General features: G+C 47.4%; 2 protein-coding genes across 9 annotated transcripts in view; both read right to left on the reverse strand.

The window, feature by feature from the left end:
* Window positions 1–21,488, reverse strand: part of CARD19 (caspase recruitment domain family member 19) — a 54,694-nt gene that overhangs the window by 10,358 nt on the left and 22,848 nt on the right. The window contains exons 1-2 of one of the 7 annotated variants that reach the window (XM_070459458.1): window positions 5,406–5,861; window positions 2,729–2,927 (exon numbers count right to left, since the gene is read on the reverse strand). The exons of 3 other annotated variants lie outside the window; for them this stretch is intronic. In XM_070459458.1, coding sequence (XP_070315559.1) covers window positions 2,729–2,771 — 43 coding nt within the window. In that variant the 5' untranslated portion in view covers window positions 2,772–2,927; window positions 5,406–5,861. Of the gene's footprint in view, window positions 1–2,728; window positions 2,951–5,405; window positions 5,862–5,882; window positions 5,952–21,488 lie in introns of those variants that run through there. 3 more of the 7 variants (XM_070459457.1, XM_070459459.1, XM_020909510.2) reach the window with 3 other exon arrangements.
* Window positions 10,081–21,488, reverse strand: part of SUSD3 (sushi domain containing 3) — a 42,616-nt gene continuing 31,208 nt past the window's right edge. For both annotated transcript variants that reach the window (XR_011484970.1, XM_070459454.1), the window contains one exon: window positions 10,081–11,915. Coding sequence is in view for 1 of the 2 variants with exons in the window: in XM_070459454.1 (XP_070315555.1) it covers window positions 11,870–11,915 (46 nt within the window). In the remaining variant the exon portion in view is untranslated. The remainder of the gene's footprint in view (window positions 11,916–21,488) is intronic.

A 21,488-nucleotide genomic window follows, 5' to 3' on the forward strand; every position in this document is an offset into this window, starting at 1 on the left:
CTCTGTCCATGGGATTTTTCAGGCAAGAATACCGGAGTGGGTTGCCATTTCCTTCTCCAGGGGATCTTCCTGACTCGGGGATGGAACCCGGGTCTCCTGCATTGCAGGCAGCTCTACCATTTGAGCCACCAGGGAAGCCCATACAAAAGGACAAATGTATTATTCCACTATACGAACTATCTAGAATAAACAAATTCTAAAGACAGAAAGTACCATAGTGATTAACAGGAGCTGCAGGTAGGGGTGAAAGTGGAGTTTTTGTTTAAAGAGTACACAGTGTCTCTTTGTGATGATGAAAAAATTCTTGAAATGCACAGTTTCACAGCACTGTGGATGTATTTAATCCCAATGAAATGGTTAAAATGGTAAATTTTATGTTCTGTATATTTTACCACACATATACATATAAATGGACATGAATCTGAGCAAACTCCAGGAGACAGTTGAGGACAGAGGAGCCTGAGCAAGCTTGCAAACAGTCGGCCACAACTTAGCGACTGAACAACAAAATACATATAAAGGTAAGTGGATAATATATTAAACTGTGGTTCAGTTTAATAAGTTACAATGGAATATAACCCAGTGATAAAAAGACCTACAAAGTTACAAAAAGACATTGAGGAAACAAATGAGTTTTGTTAAAGGTTAAAGAAGCCAATTTGAAAAAGCTATAAACTATATGATCCCAAGTATATGATATTTTAGAAAATGCAAAACAATGGCGACAGTAAAAAGATCAGTAGTTGCCAAGGGTTATGGAAGAGGGAGAGATAAATAGATGGAGCACAGATGTTTAACCTAGTAAAACTTCTTGGATGATACTGTAATAGTGGATACAGGACATCATGAATTATTCAAAACTCATAAAGTATACAACACAAGGAATGAACCATCGTATTAATATGGACTTTAGTTAGTAACAACTGAAATTAATAATACTGTATCACTATTGGCTTATTAAGGTAACAACCATACAAATGCAAGATATTAATAACAGAGGAAACGGGGTGGGGGGAGCCCTCTGTGCTATCTGCTCGATTGACTATAAACTAAAAATGCTCCAAAAATAAATTCTAGTAATTAATAAGAAATACTGTTTGGAAGTTCCATTGTTGAATTTTTTTTCTTTTACAATTTTATTTGTTTTATTTTTGGCTGTGCTAGGTCTTCACTGCTGTGCGGGCTTTCCTCCGGCTGTGCTGAGCAGGGGCAACTCTCTAGTTGCAGCGCACACGTTTCTCATTGCAATGACTTCTCCTGTTGCAGAGCGTGGGCTTTAGGCTGCGCGGAGCTCAGCTGTTGCAGCTCCCGGGCTCAATAGTTGTGGCACAAGGGCGGAGCCACTCTGCAGTTTGTGGGAGCTTCCCAGTTCTGGGATAAAATCCATGTCTCCTGCATTGACAGGCAGATTCTTTACCATTAAGCAACCAGGGAAACCCTCCACTATTGAATTTTAAAGATCAAAACGACAGTCACAGAAAGGAGATGAATTCTTGGATTGGGTGGTGTTCACTGGAAAGGAGCATGAAGGATTTTCTGGAGTGACAGAAACATTCTAGCTTGATTTGGCCTGGGTCAGTTGTTCCATGAGTATATACGTTTGTCAAAACTTAAAGAGAATTTTTCCCTAAAAATGAGTGTATTTATAAGTAAACAGTACCTCAATAAAGTTGATTTTTAAAATATAGGGTCATTGAGTTAGAACAAGTGGGGCCTCCGCCTGATTTCTTCCATGGGCCCAACTCAATAGACTGTTTACCTTCTCATCTCTCTCTCCTGATACTACCTCCTCCTGGATGGTCTATTTCCCGTAGAATAAGAATTTCTAACTTTTGATTCTCCCAGTCTCTGAAAGTATATTTTGAAGACAGACTTGTCAGCAGCTCCAACATGGTAAAGAAGTCATGGACAGGGATGCAGAAACACCTATCACCACCATGTGGCAGGACCCTCCTGACCACCTGGCTTCATCACCTGTAGACTCTCTGATTAAAGAGTTAACAATATTGGCCATAGTTCATGACTGGGACCCGTGCTTGGGCATTCTGAGAGCTCTATGCATCATCATTCTTCCATCAGCTCTGCTACACAAGCATGACCACTACCCTCATTTTCAGAAGGAGAAACTGAGGCACCATAAGTAGATAAGGTACCTGCTCAAGACCGCAATCAGCTGGAGAGTGATGGATTGAGTTCAGGACCCAGGCACAGTGTTGGGGCCCATTTCTGCCTCTCTGATCAATCTACTAAATAATCACGCAATTTAGCTGCATCCTGTCTGCTCCTGACCGAGCCATGGGCTGTCGTGCCCAGCGCAGCCAGCGTGCGCACCTGTGCATAGGGCTGGCACACATGGAGCACTCACTAAAGAGTGTGGGAACGAATGCACAGAGGTCCAAGGCTCAGGGCAAGGGCTGTCAGTGGACAGTGACCAGCTCTTCTGCAGTGGCTCCACCCACCCCCCGGCAGGCTGCCAGCCAGGGGGCCCTCCCCTGCCTGGAGCTGTGTGTCACTGGGCATAATGGCATAGCCTGGGGACCACAGCTCTGGGCTCTGCCGTGCCCCATGCTTCCTGTGGCCATTTGAGAGCTGTGCACACAAACCACACCCGGGCGGCCATTCACAGGCATGACAAAGCACAAGAAAGGAAACCAGTTTGGTCCCAAGTGACAGTCCCAGATAGTTTTTAAGGAAGGAGGAAGAGGAATGCGCTGGCATAAAAACTCACCAGACCTTCGCCAGCAACCTTTGCTAAGCCCTACCTCCCCCATCGTCGCTTTTTTCTTTGGGGGGCGCTGGGTCTTCACTGCTGCATGCAGGCTCTCTTTAGTTGCGGCAAGCAGGGGCTACTCTTCATTGTAGTGGTTTCTCTTGTTGCAGAACACAGGCTCTAGGCACACAGGCTCAGTAGGTGCAGCGGGTGGGCTCTAGGGCAGGTGGACTTCAGCAGCTGCGGCACATGGGCTCAGGAGTTGAGGCTCATGAGCTCGGGAGCACAGGCTCAGCAGTTGTGGTGCACGGACTTAGAAGCTCCGTGGCATGTTGAATCCTCCCAGACCAAAGATCAAACTCGTGCCCCCAGCACTGGCAGGGGGATTCTTATCCACTGTGTGACCACGGAAGTCCCCCTCCCCCATCATCTTGCCCTCCTGGCACCACAAGCATGGTTAGGCTGGCCAACCTGTTAGCCTGCCTTGGCACTGGAGGCCCTGTGGGAGCTGGCCTCACTTGCCCTCACCAGGTCTCCCAGCCCCTGAGCCAACCCTGCACACCAACGCCCAACTGCATCATTCTGCCTTGGATTCCCAGGGACGAGACCACCTCTTCCTATGGTTTCCACCTGGCTAACTCACACTCACTGTCCTCCTCTCAAGAGACTTTCCTGAGTTCCCCAACCACCACCACCCCTATCAAAGTCCAGATGCTTGGGCCTCAACCTCCCCTCCCAAATTGAATCTCCCAGAATCCCCTCCTGTCCCAGTGTCCAACCTGGCCTCAGGCATGGAGCTGAGACGGCCCACTCCCCAGCACACCACAAGGAAGGGGCTGGTTCTGCAGCAACAGTAATTGCTACAGTGATACTTGGTCAGTTCGGGCCCTGCGAAGATGCATCAGGCTCCACACGCTCACTCTGCGACCCTTCATAAAGGCCCCAGGACAAGACAGGTTGCTATTGGTGCATGGAGACAGTAAGCCAGGAACTTGGGACCTACAGCCTCCCAGGTCTGTACTCTCTGGGCCCTAGTTCCCCATCCCCAAAATGAACAGCTCTGAGGGAAGAGATCTCTAGAAGCCCAGAACACAGAGACAGCAGGGAGAAGGGGGATTGGTGGCCCTGGGCAAGGTCTAGTCCTGGCTCTGCCACTGACTGCCCCAGCGGTCTAGGGCACCTGGCCAAGCTGAGTCTTTGTTTTCTCATTCACACAGAGATATTCCGTATTTCCCCATACAGCAGGCCTGAGTAGGAAGTACCTGATGCAGGGCCAGATGCACAGTAGGTACAATAGACCTTTGAACAGTGAGGGGATTGGGGGACAGACCCTGAGGAGTCAAAAATCCACACATTACTTTACAGTCAGTCCTCCGTATCCATAATTTTGCATCTGAGAATTCAGCCAACCTCAGGTCAGGCAGTAGTATGTATGCATCAAAAAAAATCCATATATTTGAAACCGTCACATTTGAAACCTTAGGTCAGAGGATCAACTTTACTCAGAAATAGCAGCCACAGATAAAAACAGTTCAGAGAGACGACAGGGGAATGAATAGTACCTGGGGGTCTCTTCTGAATTAGGCTGGTACACTGGTGTCCTGGAAATCACCAGGTTCCTGCCCATGAAATCTTACTTGTATGTGGGACTTAGGCTGGGACTCCAGTGACAGCTAGGGAGAGAAGAGGGACTTCAGGGGCCTCCCACACCCTGTGAGTCACCCTAAGTGACTTTTTCCTCAGAAGCATTCCCTGATACAAGGTATGGCTTCTGGAAGCCACCACACTCCCTGATTACACTGTCATGGACTCTCACCAGCCTGTTACTCTCATGGAGCTTCTCCTACAAGGAAAGGTCCACAGAGCAGGGTCACTCTGCTCAGGATCAGGAAGGTGGTGGGTGGGTCCCCATTCCAAGAGGCCCTTGGAGGATGGCTAGGCTGGGAACTGCATTCTGCCGGGAAAAAAAAAAAAGCTGGAGGGGCTGGGGCAGTCCAGATGGGGCACAAAGCCTTGGGAGACAGAGTCTGTGTGCAAGATTCCCTTGGGCCTGTCCCTGGACAAGGGGTGCAGCCTGGGAGATACCAGAGTCCCACAGGAACCACACACTGCCCAGGAAGGGCAGTCTCCTCAGGTGACTCCTAATAGAAGACACAGCCTTTTATCAGGAGTTTCTGTCTCTCCGAAGCACAGTAGAACCCCAGAGAGTATTCCTTAACACCAATTTTACTTTCACCTCCCACTGCCAGGCCACAGATCCTCACCCCAGCAGCTCCCCACCTGCAGACAGAACGTTGGCCCCTGCCCTTCTGGAATCACCCAAGACCTGGTCCCCGCCCACTAGAACCTTCCACGGCTTGACCTGGCATCACAGCCCAGAACACGCCAAGGCTCGGCCCCTAACGCTCAGAAGCCTCCAGGGCCTGACGTGGCTTTGCCCACCAGAACTCTCCAGAGCTTGTCCATGGCCCCCGCCCCCAAGCACCCTCCCAGACCCGGCCTGGCCTCGCCCCCCAAAGAACACAGCCCCAGGCCGCGCGCCGCTCTGCCGTCGTCCTGTCTACAGGGCACGCAGTCACGGGCAAGGTCACTCGCCGTCACAGCGAGGAGTGGTATCGGGACATTCGGACCCTACGCGCCACCGTGGCCTCGTGCCTGTCCCCGCATGGCAGGCACGACCCCGGACCGCGCTCACCTGTCATGGCGGCGGCACGCCGTGCATTCGGGCGACCCGACCCGTCCCCCTGCCGCTGTTAGTCCGTGTGGTTGTCCGCGCGTTGCCCGTGGGCCCCGGTGACCGCCTCCTGCTCTGGCCCGCTTTTTCCCGGTGGGCCCCGCCCCTGGTATCCTCTCTGCTAACTAAGCTCTAACCCCGCCCTCACTGAGCCCGCCCCTTCCCGCTAGGCCCCGCCCATGGCGTCGGCGGCGCTGCCGTAGGGTCTAAAACCACCAGCCTTCGCCTCAGTCCAGCTTCCTAACGCGTGGGCTACGGACGCCGCAGAGCCCTTAGCCCCGCCCCTCACTGCGTCCGCCCTTCCGGGAATCCAGGGCCTAGTCTTTGTTAACGCGAGGGCTCTAAACCCTGCCCTCACTGAGCCCCACCCTTGCAGACGTTAACTAGGTCGCGACCACAACGCTGAACCCCGCCCCTCGCTCGGTCCTCATTAGTTACCGGGCCTCCGAAAGCCTTGCGCCTCTCTCCCGCCCATAGGAGGTGCCCTCAGCTCCGCCCCTCACTGAGCTCCGCCCCCGCTGCTCTGGGATAAATCACCACCGTGTCCTGACTCTAAACACCGCCCCCACTCTAGCTCCGCCCCCTCGGCTCTAGCTACGTCGCTGCGCAGTCCTGAGCCCCTCCCCTCACTCGAGCCTCACCCCAACTCTGACTCAACTTCGTTTGTAGCCCACGCACTCCTCCCAGGCCTGGCTCCACTTTGGGTCTGCCCTGGTCCAGCCATGTTTTGGCCTGGCGGGCCGGCCAGATTCGCAACACAGTCAGCGGTGCTTCTGCTTTCCGCGCCGCGCTGCCCCCCGCCCCGCCACCACGGAGTTCCCCTCTCCCATGAGGGAACTGGAGGATGCTTACTGGAGAGGTTCAGTTCAGTTCAGTCGCTCAGTCGTGTCGGACTCTGCGACCCCATGAACTGCAGCACGCCAGGCTTCCCTGTCCATCACCAACTCCCAGAACTTACTCAAACTTAAGTCCATCAGATCAGTGACGCCATCCAACCATCTCATCCTCTGTCGGCCCCTTCTCCTCTAGCCTTCAATCTTTCCCAGCATCAGGGTCTTTTCTAGAGTCAGTTCTTCGCATCAGGTGCCCAGAGTATTGGAGTTTCAGCTTCAGCATCAGTCCTTCCAATGAATATTCAGGACTGAGTTCCTTTAGGATGGACTGGTTGGATCTCCTTGCAGTCCAGGCAGGGCCTATCCTAAGCTGGGGGGGACAGAACCTACTTTGGACAAGAAGATTGTGTAACATGACCTGAGGGTGATAGCGGAAGTCCAGGCCTGCTCCAGGTCCTAGGGCGCCGTCCTCCCAGAGGGAGGGGCATCCTGCCCACCAGTGGAACTGGCCTGACCCCCTCATTATTCTGCATCATTCTTGCTGGATCATGACTCTGCAGATAAAAAATGTTGCCTGCCATCCCGGTAAAGGTAAATGATACCCACTATTAAGCCGTTTGCCTCTGTACCACTCGCTTTGTGGGGAATTTAGGATGGAGAAAAACAAGATACTGGCCTCAGATAGTTGAGATGTGTATGTAAGGAATAATTTCAATGAACCCACTTTCTTGCATCTTCCCAAAGATAGTAAAGCACTAAGATCATTAGCTTGAAGTGTCTGTTTTTGTAATTAGTAATCTTCCGATGTTCAACTGCATGGGTTTTTTAGTTTCTTTGTGGATTTTATTTTTTTTCTTTTAGCAAAATTCCTGTGTATCCTGGTTCCTTCTTAACTTTGAAACAGTCAGCTGAAAACTGAGCTCTGTTTTATCTGCCACACTTTTTCTAAGGACTTCAATACTAGGAGGTAGTCTCTCAGATAGCTCCAAAGAGGTAAGGGAAGAGCCAGGATATATAGAAGTTTTGCAAGGAAGACCAGATAGTTGAAACATCAAAAGTTTACTGTTTAATAAATAAAACCAGATATCTCAAGTTGATGAATTTGTTGCTTTTCTTTGTATGGGCAGATGTAAGAGTTTGGGTTCATTGAAATCATCCCTTTTATATGCACCATAGCTATCTATGGCCATGATCCTTTTCTTTCCCATTCTGAGTCCCCTTATTGGGCATTGATGGGAGCGGCTGCAGTTGCTGAGGGTTTGGGAGAGCGGCAGCTCATTTGTCTGCATCCTGAGTTCCCAGTTCTCACCGTAAGGGGCAGTGGTAATGACTGATGGCTCCAGCATCTTTTTATGTTTACTGATATGGCAGGCAACATTATTCATTCACAGAACACTTTCTCAGAGCTGAGAGCCTACAGTCTTCACTAAGGTCTCTGAATAAAGAAAGCATAACTGGCAACTTTAAGACTGTATGTTTTTATTTATTTATTTTTGGCTGCAAGAGGGCTTTCTCTCATTATGGTGAGCAGGGGCTACTCTCTATTTGCAGTACACAGGCTTCTCATTGCAGTGGCTTCTCTTGTGCTAGAGCACTGTTCTAGGGCTTGCAGGCTTCAGTAGCGGTGGCACGCGGGCTCAGAATTTGCAACTCTTGGGCTCTGGAGCACAGGCTCAATAGTTGTGGAGCATGGACTTAGTTGCCCCTTGGCTTGTGGAATCTTCTTGAACCATGGATGGAACCCGTGTCCCCTATATTGGCAGGCAGATTCTTAACCTCTGGACCACCAGGAAAGTCCTGTGTGTTTTTCAAAAGTCAATGGTTCCTAGCATTTACTTCTCTCAGTTCCTTTCTAAGAGTGATGTAAAAATCTTGACTCTCTGTGTACCCATGCTGAACAGAAATACAGAGACGGAGTTATGGAGGAGAAGGAAAGAGTGGCTTTATTTCTTTGCAAAGAGGAAACACAGTAGGCTAGTGCCTCAAGAACTGTGCCACCCTCCTTGGGGGATAGGGAGAGCTCTTATAGTCAGGCAGAGATACTTGATAGTAGTAGGATCAAGGTAGGAACAGTCATGCATTCTTTCTTCTGCAAAGTTTCAAAGAGTTAAGTTGCTGACAAGATTAGGGTGTGTGCAGGATCTCAGGTGATCTGGGCTCCTAACCTTGATGAGCTTCTCTGGTCCCTTTAATCTTGTCTCTAGTGCTCCTCCCTGATTAACAACTGTTCAGATCTCCCCTTTGGAACTCAGAGAAGCCTATAGTCTTGCCTTCAAAAAGTGGCAGACCAAAAGGCTCTCTGTGGACCCGGGAGCCTCACAGGACGCTGCTCAGTTTCAGAAGTAATGTCAGTGCCATAAGCCTGGGGTCTAGATGGACAGGGGACACAGTGGGGAAGGGGGGCTCTCAGGCTCGACTCCTTCCTGGGTGGCCAGCATTCTATGCCACTGCCACCGAGGGACAGATGCAGAAACTGAGACTCAGAATGAGGTAGGAGTTAGATGGGCCTCTGGGCTGGGCACCTGGTACTTGTCAAGTGAAGTAAAATTCAAGCGTTGTTCTCACCCAGACATTCCAAGGACAAAACTAGTGAAAGCTGAGCTCTACTGAAGTAGAGAGACAAGGTGCCCTCTCGTGAGGTCACGGAAGACTCTTCTGCACATGTGCAGGAAGGGTTCTTGGGAGTTGAAAAGGGAGGGGTTCCACCCCATTATAAGTGTGGACATGCACCCATAAACTTCTGCAGTGGGATCCAGCTTAGAAGAAAGTTGCACAAGGCATCTTGGGGAGGATCCAAGTTCCAGTTAGGTGTGAAGAAAGGAACAACATAATTGGCCAAAGGTAGGATTGTCCTATATAAGTGATTAACATTCCCAGGTAGTGCTAGTGGTAAAGAACCCACCTGCCAATGCAAGAGACATAAAAGACATGGGTTCGGTTCCTGGGTCCGGAAGATCCCTTGAAGAAGGAAATGGCAACCTACTCCAGCATTCTTGCCTGTAGAATCTCATGGACAGAGGAGCCTGGTGGGCTGCAGTCCATGAGATTGCAGAATTGGACACGACTGAAGTGACTGAGCACACATGCAGAGACCCGGAAGGACTGTCCTATGTAGGTGATTTATGTCACCTCTTTACTGCACTCTTCCTCTTTCAGGATCCCCATACCCTCTCTCTCTGCCTCGTTTCTGACTCACCAAGAGGACAATCATACCTTTTCACTTTGGGTTCGTGTATCTCTGCCCTGCTTCTGACTTAAACTGTTTTCCTGTGTGCTCTCCCATACATTGTACTGTGTCTCTAAAAATATACTTTGTACCTATTTTTTACAGTTTTTGTCTCCTTGAAACATGCTTGCTTTCAAACAGGGGAAAGGACCAGGGCCACTTTGCTTCTAGTCTCTAGCCCCTGGTTGTCAAACTGCTAGGGTTCCTGATTTTCACCCAGGCTAGCCAGGTTCAATCTCTGGACAAGGAGCTAAGATCTCTCTTCAGGACTGTTCACTGCTCTCCCTCCGAGATCAAGAGCAGCAGATTTCTGGACCTTGCCCCTGTACAACAAGGACAGGATCTCCTAAGTGCAGGATTTGCTATGGGGGCTCCACTCCCTGGCAGATGGATCCCGTGCCCCTTGGGATGGGTGCTCCAGGCAAGCAAGGGCAGCAGATCCCACCCTGTGAGTGGCCGGTGGACACTCAAAGGGTGGACCCTGGGCACTCCCTTGCCCAGTCGGGGTCATGTGCAGTGTCTCCTTCCTTGCCCATTGTCCCCACTGAGATGCTGCATGATGCAAATCAAAAGTGAGTACTTGGAGCTTATTTTATTTTTGTTTAATCAAATAAACAAGACAGTTTTTCCATGGGAAAAAAACAGGCAGATTTGGTCATTGTTAAGGCATTCAACCAATGTTAACTTCCGTTGCTTAATATGTAAGTTTTGCTAGATATTACTGTGATATATGTAGTAGAACCTCTGATGACCCTCTCCTAAAAAAGGTAAATTGATAAAGAACAATATGATATGGAATAATGACAAATTATAGCTGCATGTAGTGTGAACTGTCGGAGTAATAAAGAGAATTCAGAAACAAGCCAAAAAAAAAAAAGAGCACTTGGGTAAGAGGTTGGGCCATCCAAGGTGGGGGGGCAGGACTCCTGGGGACCTTCCTCCATCTGCTGAACACTGGGGGGGTCTTATATGCAGACAGAAACAGATCACCCTGTGTGGACTTACTGGTGCAAACTGACATTGCTCCCCAGCTGTCCCTAAATGTCCAGGATGCACTGGCCCTGCCCCTCACCCCCAACCACTGTGGCTTTCACTTCTGACTTTTGCTGTCTTCGAATTTTGTAATCCTGGTATGCTTTATCTGATCAGAAAGTAAATACAAGTTAAATTCAGGCAGGGAGGGTTCAGCCCACATGGTGTCTGCACTTGCCAGTTGCCTGATCTCACGGCTGCCCTTCCCTCCAACATGTCTACAAAGTCAAAAAACAGACTAGAAATGGGGAAATATCAGCTGCTCGCCTCACAGAAGGCTCATCTCCCTAATTAATAAAGAACTCCTAGAAATCAACCCTAGAGGTCAATACTCCTATCATCAGAGAAACAGGAAACACCTAAGGAGCTGCTCAATTTCATTCATAATAACATTGTGTTCCACGCGTACAACTGGCACAAATTCAAGTTCCTGATCAGACCTTCAGTGGGCCAGGCCATGGAACATTTCACCACAGGGAACCACCATAGGCTCCCCATTCTGCCCCCCAGGCACTTTCTGCTACCCGTCTCCCAACTAGAATGTCAGTTCCCAAGGACAGGGCCACATCTACCTTGGTCCCAGTGCCAGACATACAACAGGTGCTCTGTAAATGCACTCAGAGCCTAAAAAGATGAGTTGAAAGAAGAGGCACGCACAGGTTGAGGCAAGAGGAATGAAGTGTGCCCATGGGCCGAGGGGCAGGCTGCCTGGCTAGAGCTGACCATTCAAAGGAGTACGGCAGGTGATGAAGGGCCTGATCACTGAGGAAGAGCAAGGACATTCTCCTCCACATTCACAGATGGCCAAAGGCCACAATTCATTCATTTACTCATTGATTGATTTAATGCATGTCTCCTAAACACCTGTGATAAGCCCAAAAAAGAGATAGGCTATCACTGGGAGAGCAGAGGAGCCCTGCTCACATGGAGCTTCCACCAAGAGCAACAAAACACGTCTGAGTGCGGGCGCTGAGTGTTGTGAAGAGCAAGAGGTTAGACAGAGGCTGCCTGGGGAGCCTGCCAGCCTGCAAGATGGCCCCTCATATTGCTACTGAACTCAGGATCACCTGCTTACTGCTCCAAAGTCAATAATTGAGGACCAAGAGTCAATAGAAAGGAAAGGTATTTCATTCAGAAGAGCTGCCAATCTGGGGAGAAAGTGAACTCTTGTCTGGAGACCAACTCCAAAGATCGTGCTCAGCCATGACAATCTTTAAAGGGATAAAGGGGAAACGATTTCAGTTAATCATTAATGTAGGAGATTGGATTCTTAGTCATTTTTCCATTGAGTGTGGATCTGCTGATTTCTGATCTTCCTTTGGACACTGTCTTGTTCACATGGTCCCCCGGCAACTAGATGTTCTCTTGCCTGTGGTCTGCCTGCAAATGTACCAAGGGCAAGATAAGGTAGAGATTCAGTCATTCTTTAATTATTAATACATAATTCTTCATTCTTACTCCTTTTAATTAAGGGAAGGAGTCAACAGGTTAGGCGAAATATGGTGTACATCCAGTAAAGCAAAAATCAGGAAACTTAAACATTGTCTAGCGATCTCATGTTCATGGTTAAGGTCTGAGGAAAGCAGGGATGAACAAATGGAAAAGGGGTGAAAGAGCTGCTTGCACCATCCCGGGTCACATTCCTGTGCAGTCTCCTCCACAGCAAATCAGGCCAATCTTTATGACTGGTGAAACATGGCAGAAGTCATGTTGACTTCTGGGGCTTGGATCATCAAGGGGATTGTGGTTTCTGGATTGTGGTTTCTGCCTTTCTCTCTTGGATCACTCTCTCTAGGGGAGACAGCTACCATGTCATGAGGATGAGCAAGCAGTGCTGAGGAGTGTGCTGAGGAGTTGGGACCCCAGACAACAGCATGCATCAGCTTGCCATTGATCTCAGCAAGGCAGCAGAGAGTGGTGGTGTGAAGCAAGATCTTAATTCCCTACCTGGGAATTGAACCCAGGTAGCCTGAATGAAAACCAGGAACCCTCATCATCAGACCAGCAAGGGCTAGAGGCTAGAAGCTATTTTTCCCTGACTCTTTAACCTGGTGGAAAAAAAAACTTTTATCACAGAGGCAAAAACTGTAAGTGTTGGTACAAAGTTAATTATTTGAGACATAGCGAAACAAGTGGGAGAGCACATAGAGAAACAGTTTGTTTAAGATAGAAGCAAGGCAGAGATGAAAGAGAGAGAGAGGGTGTGGGTCTCCTCCCTAGTGAGGAGGAGCACAGTAAAGAGGCAGATGTCATTTATATAGGTCAGTTCTTCCAGGTTTTTGTCTTCCTTCAGGTCAATTGCCTGACCTACGCTGGGACCCTCCCTGGGTGAGCACACACCTCTCAGCCAAGATGGGTCTCAAAGTGAAGGCTTCTGGAAGGAGCAAGACTCATTATGGCCTGGCCTTATCCCCTGACTTTTGACCCCCAAGGAGTCTTTCTGTGCATGTGTAGTGTCTCCCTTGTCCCAAAAAGGGGAGCAGAGATCTCAAACAGGATTTTGCTCCTCTTTCTCCTTGCTATGACTATTACCTTAAAGGGTTTAAAAGAGACAAACACCGGCTATTTACCCTGTTTATATTGTTACTTTCATTTCGGAGGGGGAACAGGAGGCTGATTGTAAATGTCTTAACTGGAGCCCATCTGTCTTGTCTCAGGAAATGCTAACAGTTTTACATATCCAGCCTGAAGCCCACCTCGTCATGCCCCATGAAATGCAAACAGGAGGCCAGTTGTAAATGTCTAACCTAGAGTCCTTCTATCTCCTGCCTCACCATGAGGAAGTCCCTGGCTCCAGTTAAGACTTCAGGTGAAGGCCTGCAGCCTCAAGAGAAATACAGAAGGACTTCCCTGGTGGTTCAATATCTTGACTCCATGCTCCCAATGCTGGGGGCCCAGGTTTGATCCCTGGTCAGGGAACTAGATCCCACATGCAACAGCTAAAAGTTCAAATGCCACAACAAAGATGGAAGACCCCACATGCTGCAACTAAGACCTGGCACCGTGAAATAAATATTTTTTTAAAAAAGAAAGAAAAAGAGAGAGAGAGCCAAGACAGAGCCACCCCGCCAAGCCTCACCTGAAACTGTGAGAGATACTAAATGATGATGATTGTTTTGAGCAGAAGGGGAAGGTCAGGTGGTGACAGGCCAATCACATAGGGTCAGGCAGGCCAGGTAGCTGAGAACTGACAGTATGAGAATTATGAGCTAGGGTGGGGAGAATGGAGATCTGCTCTGATTTTTAAGTTTTAAAAATAACCCCCTGCACATGCAAAAGCCGACTCATTGGAAAAGACCCTGATGATGGGAAAGATTGAAAGCAGGAGGTGAAGGGGATGATAGAGGATGAGATGGCTACTGACTCAATAGACATGAGTTTGAGCAAACTCAGGGAGACGGTGAAGGACAGGGGAGACTAGTACACTGCAGTTCATGGGGTGGCAAAGAGCCGGACATGACTTAGTGACTTAACAACAACACGCAAAAGTATTGAATGAAGAGTCTCAAAGAGATGTATGCACACTTTGAATGCTGTTCAAAGCAGTGTTATTCACTGTAGCCAAAAGGTGGAACCAACACAAGTGTCCACTGAGGGATAAATAGATAAGCAAATATGGCATATACCTAAGATGGGAGTACTATCCAGCCTTAAAAAGGAGACGATTCTGACACATGCTACAGCATAAATGAACCTTAAAGACATTATGCTAAGAGTGATATTACAATTTACAATGAGAAATATATATTTGATTTTCATCCTGGCTCCCCGCACAGAGTTTCTAAAAGCCTTTGAAATTTCCCAAGTGGTTGGGTAGCCAAAATTCAGCCTCTGTATCCTGGTACTGAATTGAATATCAGAAACAGAGTTTTGGGTGAAGTAGAAAAGAATAGCTTTATTACTTTGCCAGGCAAAAGGGTCCACAGCAAGCTAATGCCCTCAAAACTGTGCCTCAATCTGGAAGGGACAGAGAGTCTTACAGTAATGATTCAAAGAGGAGAACAGGATCAGTTCATGGACATTCTTCTGATTGGTTGGTAGTGATGCAACTGGAAGTCAGCATTCTTAACCTTCTGGTTCTAACCAGTTTAACCACAAGTCTATGTGCTTGTGGGCAGTATAGAGTTAACATCTCCCACTTGGTGGAGGTTTCAGTATCTGCAAAGCAGCTCAAACATATTGTGTACATCCACTGAGGGGGAACCAGGATCATTGGTTCTTGACTGGTACTCCCTTGTCTCCGCAATCCCTCCCTTCCCTGATTAGCAATGCTTTGAATCTGCCCTTTGGAATGCAGAGAATGTCATGGAGGCTGAATGAAGCCTATTTTCTTGTAAGCAAGAAATGAGGGATACAGAAAGACTTATGTGCCCAGGAGCCCCACAGGGTCCCGCTTAGTTGGTCCTGCTTGGTTTCTCTTGCTCCCAAGAGAAACCTTTTTATTATATTTTTATATTTTATATTGTTATATTCAGGTAACTTCTGGAAAGCCCCTAGTTACTGAAGGATGGAGGTTGGCTACCAGGGGGACCAACATTGTAACTGTTGTTGTTGATGAGTCACTAAGTAATATCCAACTCTTGGAGACCCCATGGACTGCAGCACGCCAGGCTTCCCTGTCCTTCACTATCTCCCAGAATTTGTTCAAACTCATGTCCATCGAGGCATTGATGCCACCCAACCATCTCATCCTCTCGGCCCCTTCTCCTCATGCCCTCAGTCTTTCCCAGCATCAGGGTCTTTCCAATGAGTCAGCTCATCACATCAAGTGGCCAAAGTATTGGAGCCTCAGCATCGGTCCTTACAATGAATATTCAGGGTTTATTTCCTTTCAGATTGACTGATTTGATCTCCTTGCTGTTCTAGGGACTCTCAAGAGTCTTCTCCTGCACCACAGTTCAAAAGTATCAATTCTTCAGTGCTCAGCCTTGTTCATGGTCCAACTCTAACAGGACTACTGGAAAAACCATAGCTTTGGTAGCTCAGTGGATAAAGAAACTGCCTGCAGTGCAGGAGACCCGAGGTCAATCCCTGGGTAGAGAAGATCCCTGGAGAAGAAAATAGTAACCCACTCTAATATTCTTGCCTGGAAAATCCCATGGACAGAGGAACCTGATGTGCTACAGTTCATGGAGTTGCAAGAGGTGGACACAACTTAGCAACTAAACCACCAATACGGACCTTTGTCAGCAAAATGATATCTCTGCTTTTTAATATGCTGTCTAGGTTTGTCATAGCTTTTCTTTCAGGAAGCAAGCATCTTTTAATTTCATGACTGCAGTCACCATCGACAGTAATTTTGAGGCCCAAGTAAATAAAACCTTCTATTGTTTCCATTTTTCCCCCATTTATTTTCCATGAAGTGATGGGACCAGATGCCATGACCTAGTTTTTTGAATGTTGAGTTTCAAGCCAGCTTTCTCACTCTCCTCTTTCACCTTCATCAAGAAGCTCTTTAGTTCCTCTTCACTTTCTGCCATTAGGGTGATATCATCTGCATATCTGAGGTCATTGTTATTTCTCCCACCAATCTTGATTCCAGCTTGTGATTCATCCAGCCCAGCATTTCACATGATGTACTCTGCATAGAAGTTAAATAAGCCAGGGTGACAATATACTGCCTTGATGTACTCCTTTCCCAATTTTGAACCAGTCCATTGTTCCATGTCTGGTTCTAACTGTTGCCTCTTGACCGGCATACAGGTTTCTCAGGAGGCAGGTAAGGTGGTCTGGTATTCTCATCTTTTGAAGAATTCTCCAGTTTGTTGTGATCCACAATCAAAGGCTGTGGTTAGAGGTGGTTAAATCAATATATAGGACAGTCCTTCCTAGTCTTTGTTCTCCTTTGGCCAACTATCTCACCTCTTTTCCCGTATCTGACCTTTCTTAGAACCCTCCCTGTTATGCACGCACATCTTTTTGCCAAGATGGATTCTAGCGCAAAGGCTCAAGGGAGGTTTCAGAACACATACTGTAGGATATCTTTCCTTTTCTCCTTTGCTTTTCACTTCTCTTCTTTTCACAGCTATTTGTAAGGCCTCCTCAGACAGCCATTTTGCCTTTTTGCATTTCTTTTTCTTGGGGATGGTCTTGACTCCTGTCTCCTGTACAGTGTCACAAACCTCCATCCATAGTTCATCAAGCACTCTATCAGATCTAGTCCCTTAAATCTATTTCTCACTTTCACTGTATATTCATAAGGGATTTGATTTAGGTCATACTTGAATGGTCTAGTGGTTTTCCCCACTTTCTTCAATTTAAGTCAGAATTTGGCAAAAAGGAGTTCATGATCTGAGCCACAGTCAGCTCCTGATCTTGTTTTTGCAGACTGTATAGAGCTTCTCCATCTTTGGCTGCAAAGAATATAATCAATCTGATTTCGGTGTTGACCATCTGGTGATGTCCATGTGTAGAGTCTTCTTTTGTGTTATTGGAAGAAGGTGTTTGCTATGACCAGAATAGCAAGGAGAGATAAGGAAGCCTTCCTCAGTGATCAATGCAAAGAAATAGAGGAAAACAATAGAATGGGAAAGACTAGCGATCTCTTCAAGAAAATTAGAGATACCAAGGGAACATTTCATGCAAAGATGGGTTCAATTAAGGACACAAATGGTATGAACCTAACAGAAGCAGAAGATATTAAGAAGAGGTGGCATGAATACACAGAAGAACTGTACAAAAAAGATCTTCACGACCCAGATAATCACGATGGTGTGATCACTCACCTAGAGCCAGACATCCTGGAATGTGAAGTCAAGTGGGCCTACGAACAAAGCTAGTGGAGGTGATGGAATTCCAGTTGAGCTATTTCAAATCCTTGAAAATGATGCTGTGAAAGTGCTGCACTCAATATGTCAGCAAATTTGGAAAACTCACCAGTAGCCACAGAACTGGAAAAGGTCAGTTTTCATTCCAGTCCCAAAGAAAGGCAATGCCAAAGAATGCTCAAACTACCACACAATTGCACTCATCTCACATGCTAGTAAAGTAATGCTCAAAATTTTCCAAGCCAGGCTTCAGCAATATGTGAACCATGAACTTCCAGATGTTCAAGCTGGTTTTAGAAAAGGCAGAGGAACCAGAGATCAAATTGCCAACATCCGCTGGATCATCGAAGAAGCAAGAGAGTTCCAGAAAAACATCTATTTCTGCTTTATTGACTATGCCAAAGCCTTTGAATGTGTGGATCACAATAAACTGTGGAAAATTCTTCAAGAGATGGGAATGTCAGACCACCTGATCTACCTCTTGAGAAACCTGTATGCAGGTCAGGAAGCAACAGTTAGAACTGGACTTGGAACAACAGACTGGTTCCACATAGGGGAACAACAGACTGGTTCCACATAGGAAAAGGAGTACATCAAGGCTGTATATTGTCACCCTGCTTATTCAACTTATATGCGGAGTACATCATGAGAAATGCTGGGCTGGAGGAAGCACAAGCTGGAATCAAGATTGTCAGAAGAAATATCAATAACCTCAGATATGCAGATGACGCCACCCTCATGGCAGAAAGTGAAGAACTAAAGAGCCTCTTGATGAAAGTGAAAGAGGAGAGTGAAAAAGTTGGCTTAAAGCTCAACATTCAAAAAACTAAGATCATGGCATCCAGTCCCATCACTTCATGGCAGATAGATAGGGAAACAGTGGCTTACTTTATTTTCCTGGGCTCCAAAATTACTGCAGATGGTGATTTCAGCCATGAAATTAAAAGACACTTACTCCTTGGAAAGAAAATTATGACCAACCTAGACAGCATATTAAAAGGCAGAGACATTACTTTGTCAACAAAGGTCCATCTAGTCAAGGCTATGGTTTTTCCAGTGGTCATGTATGGATGTGAGAATTGGACTATGAAGAAAGCTGAGTGCTGAAGAATGGATGCTTATGAACTGTGGTGTTGGAGAAGAATCTTGAGAGTCCCTTGGATTGCAAGGAGATCCAACCAGTCTATCCTGAAGATCAGTCCTGGGTGTTCATTGGAAGGACTGATGTTGAAGCTGAAACTCCAATACTCTGGCCACCTGATGCAAAGAGCTGACTTATTTGAAAAGACCCTGATGCTGGGAAAGATTGAGGGCAGGAGGAGAAGGGGCCGACAGAGGATGAGATGGTTGGATGGCATCACCGACTCAATGGACATGGGTTTGGGTGGACTCTGGAAGTTGGTGATGGACAGGGAGGCCTGGCATGCTGTGGTTCATGGAGTCGCAAAGAGTTGGACATGACTGAGTGACTGAACTGAACTGAACTGTGGGATAATGCCTCCTCTCTTTTAACCCCCAAGGACCTTCCCTGTGCACATTCATTTGGGGAGGTTTCCTTGACCTCATGTGGTCATCTTATCTTTTTAGCAGAGCCCAGCTCTTGCCATTAACTTTGTCCTCTGGAGAAGGGAAAAGCAACCCACTCCAGTATTCTTGCCTGGAGAATTCCATGGACCAAGGAGCTTAGTGGGCTACAGTCCATGGGGTTGCAAAGAGTCAGTCATGACTGAGCTACTAACATTTTCACTGGAGTTTCTAGGGCAAACAAAGCTCCAATTTGTTCCACTTGACAAACTCCAGCTGCTCAGCCTGGAGACCCATCTACCTCCTACTTCAAAATAAACTAGTCACAAAAGGACAAATAATGTGTGATTAAACTTATGTGGGGTCCCTAGAGTAGTCAAATTCATAAAGACATAGAGGAGAATTGTGGGTGCCGGGGGTTGAGGGAGGCGAAGGGGGAGTTGGTGTTTAACAGGAACAGAATTTCTGTTTGGGAAGATGAAGAGTTCTGGGTATGGATGGTGTTGACAGCAGCAGAACGTGAATGTGCGTCACAGTACTGAACTTCACACTTAAAAATGGTTTAGAGAGTAAACTTTATGTTATGCATCTTTTACCACAATTAAAAATTTAAAAAGCAAAGTAACCCTCTTGTAGTTATATGGGAACTGACCCTGGGGGCAGATGATGGGGCTTGGCAGGAAGGCAAGTGCGGAAGGCAGACCAAGGGGTGGCCAGGAGGATGCTACTATAACGGTCCAGGTGAAAGGAGGAGGAGGCTGGAACTAGAGTAGCAGTTGTGGAGGTAGGGAGATGGGGTGTGTTCCAGTTAAATTTTGAGGTTGAAGCAAAAGGACTGCTGTAGGATTGGATATGGGGTCTGAGAGAAAGTGGGGCCAGGGATTTTGGCCTGGGGAAGGGGATGGAGAGAGGTAGAAGGGTAGAAGGGACAGTTGCTTGGCGCACTGAGTTCAAGAAGTGTGAGCATATCTAAATGTCAGGATGATTCCAGCCATGTAGCAGTGAACGGTGGCTCGAAGTGAGATCTGAATTCCATGCCCAAGAATTGAACCTGGGTAGTTTGGATGAAAACCAGGAATCCTAGCCACCAGACCAGCAAGGGCCAGAGGCTAGAAGCTATTTTTCCCTGGATCTTTGCCCCCGGTGAAAACTGTATTTCTCAGTGAAGCAAGAACTGTAAATGCAGACAAAAAGTTTATTTAGAGACATAGCACAACAAGTGAGAGAGCAGGTAGAGAAACTGTTTCGTTAAAATAGAAGCAAGGCGGAGACACACACACAGAGAGAAAGTGTGTGGGCATTCCCACTAGTGAGGAGGAGCACAGAAAAGAGGTGGTTAAGTCATTTATATAGGACAGTTCTTCTGGGTTTTGTTTACCTTTAACCAATTATCTGGTTTCTTTTTCCACACCTGACCAATCCTAGGACCCTCCCCAAGATGTATGTGCAACTTTTTTTCCAAGATGGCTCCCAGCCCAGTGGTCTATGTGATCCACATATTAGCATCACATATTATGGGGTGATGCCCCCTCCTTTTTTACCTCCAGGAGTCTTTCTGTTTGTGAAATGTCTCCCTTGTCCCAAGGATGGGAAATATATGATGTCCTGATCTTTTAAGAGGGTTTAGTCCCGGTGTCCCTGCCATAAAAATACCCAATGTCTGGTTATTTACTCTATTCCTCTGCTGGTTTTTATATCGAGGTATAGATCTCAAAATATAGGCAGGAATCCAGTGATAAATATGTCATCCTGGAGCCCATTTGTCTCTTGCTTCAGCAAATGTAAACAGGGGGCTGGTTATGAATATCCTACCTGGAACTCAACTTCTTCTCACCCCAGGAGGTGTGAATAGGAGGCCAGTTATAAATACCTATCCTGGAGCCCATCTATCTCCTGCCTCAGGACTGCTTGGCAATAGTCTGGGCCCAGGCCATAGGAAACCAACAGCCCCCACTTCCCACTTCTGGGACAGCTACCCTTGAATCCCAGCCCCCACCCGTAAAGAATACTCAGGCCATGTGTGGTGTTTCTACCCAGAGTCCCAGCTGAGGTCCCAAACAACTAGGGTCAACTAAACTGAGCGAGTGATCACCTCTAGGAGATCTCAGGCCTGGATCCTGCTAACTGCAGCAGTGGGGGAGGGACGCCTGCAAGAACCCACAGCACTAAGAGAGATGACAACTTGGCGGCTGCGGTTTACAGCCACCAAGTTTTGGGATGACTCACTATCCAGCAGTGCATAAATGTGACACACAGCTAACCAAATTGTTGAGGAATCAATATGAGGCACAGTTTTGTTTTGTTTTTTTCCCCAACTGCTGTGCCCCAACCGATGGGGAATGAAGTCTCCCTTGGGTCATCACAGCCTGATTCTTCACAGCTACTTCTGGTGACAAGAATGGTGCTGCTCCAGTATTTAGGGCTGGCTGGCGTTTCTCTGATAAAGTAGCTGTCATAGCAACTGAAAACCGTGGATCTCATCAGCACCAAATGTTAAAGAGCTGATGCAGGATGACATGGCAGCCCTGGTGGGACTCTTGTCTGTACCTGCTCCCTCTTCTTCTGCACACCCCAGAGAGTCACCCTGCTGGGCCCCGAGGTCAGTCTGGTTGACATGTCCTACACAGAAGTGAGGTGTGTCCCCTCCACTGCTGGTGAAAGA

This window comes from Odocoileus virginianus, chromosome 31, assembly GCF_023699985.2.
Source record: "Odocoileus virginianus isolate 20LAN1187 ecotype Illinois chromosome 31, Ovbor_1.2, whole genome shotgun sequence".
Classification (NCBI taxonomy): domain Eukaryota; kingdom Metazoa; phylum Chordata; class Mammalia; order Artiodactyla; family Cervidae; genus Odocoileus; species Odocoileus virginianus.